Genomic DNA, 10,303 nt, shown 5'->3' with positions numbered 1-10,303 from the left:
CGGAGGCGTGAGGGCGGTGCTACCCGTATACGTCGCGAGTCTCGCGAGTCTTGGAGGCGGTTTTCTGTGAGGGCCGCATTGGATGTGCGGGGTGTGGTTCCCGGTGAGGGGTGGAGCTAGAGATGGCGTCCATGGCGGCTCGCCGGCTGGCCTGGATAACAGTCCGGCCCGGGGCTCTCTGGAGCGGGCCGAGGGAGAGGAGAGGTGGCGATGTCTACGCTGTACCAGGCAGCTCAGGTCGCAGCCTGGTACCGTCGAGGTCAGTCATCGTCACTCGCAGCGGTGCCATTTTGCCCAAGCCGGTGAAAGTGAGTGTGGGCCTAGAGGCGGGGTGAAGGGATTGAGGCCAATCGCTGGAGGGAGTGCGTGTGGCCTGTGCTGATTGACAGGCGTAGAGGCCAATCATACTGCTGGCATTGACGGCTCATCAGACCTGGGACTCAATTTGCGCAGTTGGGTTGTGCTAACTTTGACAGGTGGAGGAAAATGCATAAAACCCAGTGTTAAGCTGGGTCCCTGGACACACAAGCTGGAGGGCTGCAGCGGAATGTGCGCTGTTTTACTTTGAGGGACGTAATGACCATTCCTCTAGGGCCAGAAGAAGGGCTTTGTGTCGATTTATACAAGTCATGCAATCTTTGCCTCAGAGGTGCTGGCATAAAACAGTCCTGAAAGACTGAGGAGGGAATATTTACTAAGTGATATACTTAGTAAAAATAAAATGAAGGAAAAAGGATGCGGGGACGCAGAGCAAGATCGTCTGTCCCGAGAAATGTGCCGGGAATCTTGCAGTAGGGTTTTTAACAGAAGAATCAGGGTAGAGCCGTGAAGCTGGCGTCTGAGGCTGGCAGCAGTTAGGTCTTGACAACCAATGACCATGTCCTGGTTTTTCCACCACTGAACTCTTGTCACTTGCGCACGGTGCCCTTAAGGAAAATGGGAAGTCTCTTATACCAAAGGTGTACATTTTGATTGCAGGGCTGTGTGGAGTTGAAGGGAAAACAAAGTCCTTTAGAGTGAGTTAGTCTGACCTGTACTAACAGTTGACCGCAGTCCGGGTTCACAGCAAGAAGCAGGAAGGTGCAGCTGCTTTATAAAAACCCACAGCTAGGGAAAACAGAAAGCGAATAGTAATGAAATCTCACTGGCATCCCTTCAATCCATGTTGCCTTTTTATTTTTTTATTTTATTTATTTATGTTCGTTTTTGGTTTTTTGAGACAGGGTTCTGTGTAGCCTTGGCTGTCCTGACTCACTTTGTAGGCCAGGCTGGCCTTGAACTCACAGTGATCCGCCTGCCTCTGCTGCCTGAGTGCTGAGATTAAAGGTGTTCACCCCCAACCACCCTGCTGTCTTTTTATGTTTTTAAAGTTTAACGCCAAATAAAGTTTCTCAGCAGGAACCAATTACTTAAAAGAGAACTGGGTGGAAGAACCCTTCCCTACACACTTCTTTGTTTTTATGAGTATAGATGTTTTGCCTGAATGTATATCTGCACAGTACTTAAGAGCCAAATGCCCACAGAGGCCAGAAGAGGGTGTGGCATCCCACGGAACTGAAGTTACTTGCTTGTGAGAGGCCATATGGATGCTGAGAATCAAACCTAGGTCTTCAGGAAGAGCAGCCAGTGCTCTTAACCACTGAACCATCTCTCCAGCCTAGAAACTCACTTTAAAAAAAAAAACATTTTATTTATTATGTATACAGTGTTCTGCCTGCATGTAGGCATGCTGGCCAGAAGAGGGCACCAGATCTCACTGTAGATGGTTGTGAGCCACCATGTGGTTGTGGGAATTGAACTCAGGACCTTTGGAAGAGCAGGCGTGCTCTTAATCTCTGAGCCATCTCTCCAGCCCAGAAACTTACTTTTATGTGTATAGGACTGGTTACAGAGGCCGGGCGTGGTGGCGCACGCCTTTAATCCCAGCACTCGGGAGCCAGAGGCAGGATCACTGTGAGTTTGAGGTCAGCCTGGTCTAGGACAGCCAAGGCTACACAGAGAAACCCTGTGTCGAAAAACCAACCAACCAACCAACAACAACAACAACAACAAAAAACAAACAAACAAACTGGTTACAGTTCAGCCATCTTGGTGCTCACACCAAGATAATTTTTGCAAGGAATTAGCTAGTTGTGCCCTAATTTTTAGTTGCTTAGTTTCCTAAATTTAGTTTAGCTTTATGATTTTCTTTCTGATGTCCGTTTCCCAAAGACTTTGAACACCAAGTGGTGTCTGGCTCTGGGGTCCATTGGAGGAAATGCTCCTGAGGGCCAGGGCTTGAGACGCAGCCACTGGCCTCCCTCTAGATCTCACAGCATTCCTCTCTCCGCAGATGTCCTTTGGTCTTCTCCGCGTGTTCTCCATTGTGATCCCCTTTCTCTATGTGGGGACTCTGATTAGCAAGAACTTTGCTGCTCTGCTTGAGGAGCATGACATTTTTGTCCCAGAGGATGATGATGATGATGATTAACAGGTAAGTAAGACTTGCCCTTCCCATCAATGGACAGGACTGAGTAGGGTGGATCATGTGGTCTGAGCTACAGTCTGGCCTGCAACAGCATTTGGACACTTGGCAGAAGCAGCAGTGAGTTCACCCACCTGGCACTACTTTCTGCTATGTTGGCTGGGTAACGTGACTGACAGAGTCACTGTGCTCTCACCAATAGGTTAAGGCCCTAGCTAGCCTGATGATTTAATATGCTTTCTACTTTATAAAGTTACTCAGTCTCTGCCTCAGAGATGACAACAGCGAATCATGAAGGAGGGTGAAGGACGCAGAAGATAGCAGTAAGAAGGGGCGCTGGGAAAGTGTAGGGTGATGCTGAGCAGAACTTCAGTCCTGAGAACTCTGTGAGAATCTTGCAGTCGGGCTTTACAAATGTGTGAAGACAGAGCTGTGAAACTGGTGTCTGGGGCTGACCACAGCAAAGTTAGGTCTTAGCACCCAGGGTTCTTCACCAGCTTAGTGAGGCCAATAGCTTAAAATTTTGAAACATGCAAGAGGTAGGAAAGATGAATCAGCTATTAGCCCTTGCCAAGGACCCAGGTTCTATTCCCAGCACCCAGTTTGGGCTGCTCAGTCACCTGTCACTCCAGCTCCAGCGGATCCAACACCCTCTTCTGGCCTCTGCGAGCATCCATACACATGGCATAGGTACACACATAAATATAAGTAATTTTTAAAAAAGGAAACTAGCAAATCCTCACTGCTGTCAGGTTTGTTTGTTTGAGACAGGGGCTTTGTAGCTTTGGTTGTCCAAGAACTCCCTATGTAGATCAGGTTGGTTTCAAACTCAGATAGGCCTGCCTTTGCCTCCTGAGTGCTGGCATTAAAGGTGTGTACCATGTTACTGCTGTCTGCTTTAAACTGTGCACTGGTGTAGAGGAATATTTATTCAGAACATGGCTGTTCTGCCACGAGATCACATCTAAAGATCTAAGTCTATGTGATCCAGCTGGTAAGAGATCACATCCAAAGATGATCTAGGTCTGTGTGATCTAGCTGGAATACAAACATGCCTGTAATCCAGGAGACAGAGGCAATAGATCTGAGTTGAACCAGCCAGTCCAGAGCTCAGAAAGAACAAGAAAAGGTGAACTCCTTAGGCAGTAAGTCTCAGAGGATGAAAACATTCTAGGTCTAGGTTAGGTTGTACGGAGGCTAGAAGCTTCCAGGACTAGGCCTAGGTTAGCAGGAGGCGGCAGTAAGCCTCTCAGACAGCAATTGAGCCAGGAGAACAAAAGGTACTTTTACACACTGGCCTAGGCAGTCTCCTGCTGCAGGGCTCCCACTGCTCTTCCCAGCTTTCCTATGCTGATGTCTATACTGCATGGCTAGACTTGTGTCACAGATGAGGACACTCCTGCCACACTTGTCATGATTTGGTCACACCTCCTAGTCCATTTCCATCTTCCCAACCATAGGATGAAGTAGTCGAGATGGCCAGGTCTTCTGTAGTGGTGCCAGAGTGGGCTTTCTGCAGGAGTTGACATCAGCATCAACATTTACTTATGTGTATGTGTGAATACAGTACTCATGGAGGCCTGGAGCCTGTCAGATGCCCTGGAGCTGGACTTACAGGTAGCTGCCAGCTACTTCTTGTGAACTCTGGTCCTCTGCCAGAGCAGCTAGTGCTCCTAACCCTGAGCCATCCCTCCAGCCCCGGCAGCCATTTATAGAGTTACCCTCATTCTTTCCCATTGTTCTTCCACTACTGTCTTCACCCCACCCGCTCTTCATTGTCTTTGCTACATGTTCCTTTACCCTCATCTTGGAAAGTGACTACCGCCAAAGTCTGGTGTGGTATCCTGAGCTTTTGTGATGCCAGCACTGCAGTAGAGGAGAGCTCAAGGATAGCCTGAGTAACAGAAGACCTTAGCTTAGAAAACCAGAGAAATGCCGCTGGCTCGGTGGCACACACCAATGACCCCAGCACTGGGGAAGTGGAGGCAGGAACATCAAAAGTTAAGATCACTGGGCGTGGTGGCGCATGCCTTTAATGCCCGCACTCAACAAGTAGAGGCAGGCGGATCGCTGTGAGATGGAGGCCAGCCTGGTCTACAAAGTGAGTCCAGGACAGCCAAGGCTACACAGAGAAACCCTGTCTTAAAAAACAAAACAAAACAAAAAAAGAAGTAGTAGCAGTAGTAGTTAAGCTCGTCCTTGGCTCCAGTGGGCTTGAGACTGCTCTGGGCTTTGTGAGACTGTATTTTAAAAATGTCTGATGCTTGCCTTTCTTATAGGGCGTAGAGAAGTCCAGAAAGGAGGCAGCACCAACAGAAGTGGTGGCATGCTCAGCTCCTTCCCTGTCGGCAGAAGGGTTGAGGACAGCCCTCTGCCTCACCTCATGGTTGTGACAACAGCCCAGAGTCCTGCGCTTTGGGAGGTTCCCTCAAATGTGCTGTCCACAGAGCACGGAAATAACAAGCAAGCAAGTTATGAGTACATAATAAAAATGAGTCATGTGTGACTGACAGGTTGTCTCCCTCCTCACTCCCAGCAGGCTTAGCTGCTGCACTTTGTTGTCTCTTGTCTCCAAGAAGCATCTGATTTAGAGCCCGGATGTCCCAGATATACACAACTACAAGTGCAAGGAAGGGGGACTGGGACCTTTTCTTCCAAAGGTTTTTAAAAAATTATCTTTAACTGTGTGTTTGTTTGTGGGTGCTCCTGGAAGCCAAAGGCATATGATCACTCCTGGAGCTGGAGTTAAAGATAAGTATGAACTGATTGATGTGGGGCTGGTAGCCAACTTTGGTCCTCTGCTAAAGCAGTAAGTACTCTTAACCCACTGAGCCATCCTTCCATCCCTCACACTTTAATTTTTTTACTTAAGTCCCAGCAGAAACTTGCCTCAGAGTCACTTAGGCTAAATGAAGCCTTTAAGCCGGGAAGGGTTGCCATGTGCTGATCGTGCAGCTATGTTTTTGTTTTGTTTTTTTTATCATGCAGAGTTACTATTATTATTTTAAGATTTATTTATTTTTCTATGTATGAGTGCTCTATCTGCATGTACACCCTCAGGCCAGAAGAGGGCCCCGGATCACATTATAGATGGTTGTGAGCGACTGTGTGGGTGCTGGGAATTGAACTCAGGACAGTACTCTTAACCATCGAGCCATCTCTCCAGCCCCATGCAGAGGTATGTTACTGCTTAATAGAGTATTTTGTAAAGCTTGGGTCCCTCAGGGGAAAGGGGCTTCCTGGTGCTGTGGGGTCACTCAGTAATTAAACCCAAAGACTCTGAGTGCCTTTCTCCAGCATTCAGGACTGTCCAGGAAGGAGAAGCAAAAACATCAGTAGTTCAAGGTTACCCCTGGCCACAGTATGAGGCTCTCTTTGGCTACACGATCCTGTTTGAAAAACAGTGCAGAAGTAATAGGGCTATTCTGTCCTGCTTGTACTGAACAGTTGTATCCCTGTACAATAAGCAGGAAGTTAATCTCATTTTAAGGAGCAGTGCTGTTCTGTCCCCTCTGATAGGAGAGCGTTGACACCAATATGCCCAATCCTGGAAGGTATATAAAAATCATCACAATCCAAGCTACCCAGCTTACTATCTCCTGAACAGAGTCTTGTGCCCCTTCCTACTTCCCCATGCAAGGGTCTGATTCTACAGCAGCAAACAGCACACTCCAGGAAAGGGGAGTAAGCATGACGTGTACTCTGAGGCCCCACATACTTAGGCAACAAGTGAGAGACCACAGGAATTTTATCATAAAGCCACCATCAATGAGTTTATTTCTACTCTAATTAAATATTAACATGCACCTTCCCATTGGGTGACCTCATGGGTCATGGCCAATATAGAACTTGGACAGGAAATCCTTTGGCCTTGGTGTTTCTGTTTCATGGAAGAACCGCATAATGTGTGTCTTCTGCTTCCATATCTCAATGGTTTCCTGGAGCTCCATCTTCCCCTGTGTACATGAAGGGAAAGGTAGTCAGCTATGAAGAACACAGCACTGGAGCCCAGGAGTCTGTTGTGTTTGGCACAGCCTTGTTAATGACCCTTGATAAGGAACTCTGCTAAGACAGGTCTCTGCATCTGGAAGGTACTGGGACTCAATGGCCTCGGCCCTTCCAACAGAACAGGTCCCAGGAGACTCCAGGTCCCCAGGACGCTGTAACGTCACTGTTTAACTTCATGTTTTTATCTAACAGTTCTCTATTATTTACTGGTCTTCTGTGGAGCTACTGATGATGAGACATGGCTGGCCATGGAAACACAAGGGCCTCAATTTGACCTCATTTGTACCCACAGCCATCCTCTGCCTTCTGGTGGCCAGCACACAGGCGACAGAGACAGCAGCTTCCAGAGGCGGCACCCACAAGTACTCACACTTCCCACTGTACACTGTTAAAATTAGAGTGAAAATCCCAGCAGACATCCCTGTCGGCAATCCAATACGCTTACTGGGGGCTGAGGCAAGAGGAGGTCTAGTTCTAGCCCAGACTACATAGTGCGAGACTGTCTTAAGGTGGAAACCTCTAAGTGGGGTGTGGTGGTACAAGCCTTTAATCCCGGCTCTTGGGAGGCAGAAGCAGGTGGATCTCAGGCCAGCCAGAGCTACATAGTGAGACCTTGGCTTTAAAAATAAAAGAAATGGCGTCCAGGTTGATGTATGAAACAGCCACCGTCTTTTAATGGAGGTAGTATTTAGTTGAAGACGCAGAAGCACACGACAAGCTGGCAGAGAGGGTCGTTACCTTAATGACCAGGAGATCAACCACCCTGGGGTCTGTGACGTGGGCATTCTTCATGAACATCTCTCGGACTTTATCCCGTCCCTGCTTTACGGTGATATCCAGCTGGAATGAGTGCACTAGAGAGGAAACAGCACTGTAGAAATCAGATCACTTAAACATGTCTTTAGAAACTTATGTGGGTGGATGCTCACTGAACACGTACAAGTGGCTCATTTACTTTATGCCCCACAGCCTGGACACAGCTCGTACTACACTGCCCAGCCTAGAGCTCGATGCTCTTGACTCTGGAGGAGCTGGTACTACAGGGGTGCCCACCTGCTTTGGGGGAGGGAGTGGAGGCGGTTGGGATAGAAGCTAGGATTTTCACGTTAGGCAAGAGCTAACAGGAATATCCTTACCATAGTAGTTTTATATGGAATAACCAGTAAAATAAGATGCCAGGGTTGAAATCTGTGTAAAATATGTAGTGTAGGTTGTAAGTAGTATATGTGGGAGCTGAGGGGTAGTGCTAAGGGTTTGTGCAGGGAGAGAAGGCTTTAATCAAACAACCAGACTACTTGGGGGAAGGAGAGATGTCTGAGATTTAGCATGGGAAACTCGGGCTGATGGATCAAAGGTTTGAGACAAAATCCTAATAAAACCAAAAACAATCCCACTGTGGTGGCATACAGAGGCAGGGTAGATCACTATGAGTTCAAGGCCTGCCTCAGAAACACACACACACACACACACACACACACACACACACACACACACAATATGCCGTGTCTAAATCAAGTTTGAGTCATTTACCCTCATTCAATGACCACAGAAATGGTAAACTCAGCTGGTGTCCAAGGTCAACCATACACATAGAAATTTCATAAAGAGCTGGGCGTGGTGGCGCACGCCTTTAATCCCAGCACTCAGGAGGCAGAGGCAGGCGGATCACTGTTGAGTTCAAGGCCAGCCTGGTCTACAAAGCGAATCTAGGACAGCCAAGGCTACACAGAGAAACCCTGTCTCAAAAAACCAAAAAAAAAAAAACAAAACAAAAAACAAAAAACTGATCAATGACAACAGTACAAAAACAAATGCACACTGATACAGAACCTGGAATTTAGAATGACTTATTTGTGAAGCCTCAGGCCTAGAGACTGAAGTTGTCAGTGTTGTAGTGCTGCTCTTAGGTAAACGTGGGCCTGAGGCTGGCCTGGGCTTTTCACTCACAGAACACTTAGAACACTGTTCTAAGAACTGGGAGGAATCTTCTCCCCTTCAAGCTCTGTCAGTTACTATAGTAACCCTTCTAATTCAGTGGGTCCCTGAGGGAGACAGTATCATGACAGTGTCACAGATGAGCAAACAGCACAGGTGAAAAAAAATCTTACCCAAGGCCACACAGCTAATAAAGGGCAGAACCTGAGGAAAGTGCTGCTGCTGCTCAGCAGCGCGTGTGTGCGCCATGGAGCTGTCACTCATCGGGAAATGCCTTCCCTCTCAGATCAGCTGATGGTCCAAGTTAAATACACATCTACTCAACAACAAAAGATATCCCTGGGGTCTGGACGACACCTGAACTCTTTCACTCCCTTTGAGCATCCACTGTACTGCGAGGGAGGTATCAAGCTATCACACGCGCCACTCAGGTGAGGAGATTAGAGATTCTCCGGCATCTAAGGGAAGAGAGGGACTCTGCAGCGAGCGGTAGGGCTTAGACTTCAAAATACTAGCGCAAGCTGAGCTAGGCGAGGGAGAAGAGAGGCCATTTCGTCTGGAGGCTTCAAAAGGCACCAGGAAGCTACTGGTCGACCTTGGCCAAGTCATTTCCCTCCTATGCTGCAGTTTGTACCCCAGAGCGGGGAATGGATAACTGCTGAGGTCCCTCGCCACTTTGGTTACGAAATCCAGCGGACACCTGGAACTGTCAAGTTGGCCCTGGGTTCCCGGAGCACCCGGAGCTAGCTCTGGACTGCGGGCGTCAGTTCGTCTCTCCGTCTCTGCTCGCCTCTCCCAGGGGCTCTAAGAAATACGTGAGCAAAGGCCACCAAAGCGACTGGGCTCTCGGAGGCCCTGTCCCGGTGCGGGCGCATTTCTGGTTTGTGTGACCCTCTTCCCCGAAGCCCAGGAGTCGTTTCTGCCCTAAGTCGGTGACCTCAGCTCGGTCGAGAGACCTTGGGCAGGTGCCTCCGCGGCCCTGAATGCACCCCCCTGCATCTCACCGGTGTTCGGCACCTCCCGGTACCAAGCTCGGTAGAGCTCGCGCACCCTCCGCTTGGCCTCGTTCAGGTCGCGACTGAAAATGGGCTTCACCGAGGTACTGGCGGCAGCAGCCCGGCGAAGGCCGCTGGCCGCCATCTTTCCAGGGAAGCCCCGCCCCCTCGGCGCAAGCACGCGCCGTGGCACGAGTAGGCAGACTGGCTGGAACGGAGCTCTCGGATTGGCTGCAATCCTCTGACTGACGGGTCCCGCAGAGGCTGTGTGTGGTTCGACGGCGGCGCTGAGCGTCTACGGAGCCATCAGGGGGCGCAGCGTCGAGGCGTCTGAGGCGCGTCTCCTGAGCCTTCCCAAAAGTTTGTTCCTCCAGTGCTGGCGGCAGGCCGGGAGAAGTGCTGGGTAACGCAGCCAGGCGTGGGCGGCGGTCTTTCCCCAGTAACAGTATATACTGCTGCGTATATTGTGTATGTTTTTCCGAAAACCTGTTTCTTCCAGAGATGATGTAGATCGTCAAAGCGCCTCTGGCTTGAGCTTTTTGGCGTTTCTCAGTCCTGAGTTTATAGTAACACCATTTTGTTTGTTTGCTTATTGTCATTGTTTTTTCACTGTCGTCTAATTGGGCGTGGGCTGGTACTCGCTGCGTAGCCCAGCCAGGCTGGCCTCAGGACTTGCAATGATTTCCCTGCTTCTGCAGGTTTGTGCCCACCGCATCTGGCTGCGGTTGCCTTTTTAAAAAATAAACATCTATGTGTGTTTTGCGTGCTTGTATGTCTGTGCACCACGAGTGGTTTGTAGTGTCCACGGAAGCCAAAACAAGGCTACGAACTCCCCTGGGACCAACAGTTGTGAGTCGCTTTGCGGACCTGGGAGTTGAACCCAGATCCTCTGGAAGAGCAG

General features: G+C 49.2%; 2 protein-coding genes and 1 long non-coding RNA gene across 3 annotated transcripts; 1 reads left to right on the top strand and 2 right to left on the bottom strand.

Moving 5' to 3' along the window:
- Positions 1-42: 42 nt before the first annotated feature.
- SMDT1 (single-pass membrane protein with aspartate rich tail 1) lies at positions 43-4,974 on the top strand. Its single transcript, XM_084748439.1, has 3 exons — positions 43-308; positions 2,333-2,473; positions 4,744-4,974. Exons 1-2 carry the CDS (start codon positions 123-125, stop codon positions 2,468-2,470), a joined length of 324 nt encoding a protein of 107 aa, XP_084604565.1. The 5' UTR covers positions 43-122; the 3' UTR covers positions 2,471-2,473; positions 4,744-4,974.
- On the bottom strand, positions 602-2,199 carry LOC311578560. Its single transcript, XR_014772896.1, has 2 exons — positions 1,032-2,199; positions 602-926 (listed from the first exon to the last, which is right to left on the bottom strand). It is a non-coding gene; the product is annotated as an uncharacterized lncRNA (long non-coding RNA).
- Positions 4,975-6,210: 1,236 nt separating the features above from the next.
- NDUFA6 (NADH:ubiquinone oxidoreductase subunit A6) lies at positions 6,211-9,587 on the bottom strand. The gene is made up of 3 exons (XM_084748438.1): positions 9,412-9,587; positions 7,211-7,326; positions 6,211-6,420 (listed from the first exon to the last, which is right to left on the bottom strand). Exons 1-3 carry the CDS (start codon positions 9,545-9,547, stop codon positions 6,289-6,291), a joined length of 384 nt encoding a protein of 127 aa, XP_084604564.1. The 5' UTR covers positions 9,548-9,587; the 3' UTR covers positions 6,211-6,288.
- Positions 9,588-10,303: the final 716 nt, after the last annotated feature.

The sequence above is a fragment of the Acomys minous genome (genome assembly GCF_964271855.1).
Source record: "Acomys minous genome assembly, chromosome: 12".
NCBI lineage: Eukaryota > Metazoa > Chordata > Mammalia > Rodentia > Muridae > Acomys > Acomys minous.
This window is presented reverse-complemented; position numbering and strand designations above follow the sequence as displayed.

Coding starts and splice junctions, on each gene's coding strand:
- NDUFA6 (XM_084748438.1), bottom strand. CDS start 9,547: ATGGCGGCCAGCGGCCTTCGCCGGGCTGCTGCCGCCAGTACCTCGGTG. Junction 7,327..9,411: donor CCGGGAGGTGCCGAACACCG/GTGAGATGCAGG, acceptor TTTCCTCTCTAG/TGCACTCATTCCAGCTGGAT. Junction 6,421..7,210: donor TTGATCTCCTGGTCATTAAG/GTAACGACCCTC, acceptor TCATGTACACAG/GGGAAGATGGAGCTCCAGGA.
- SMDT1 (XM_084748439.1), top strand. CDS start 123: ATGGCGTCCATGGCGGCTCGCCGGCTGGCCTGGATAACAGTCCGGCCC. Junction 309..2,332: donor TTTTGCCCAAGCCGGTGAAA/GTGAGTGTGGGC, acceptor CTCTCTCCGCAG/ATGTCCTTTGGTCTTCTCCG.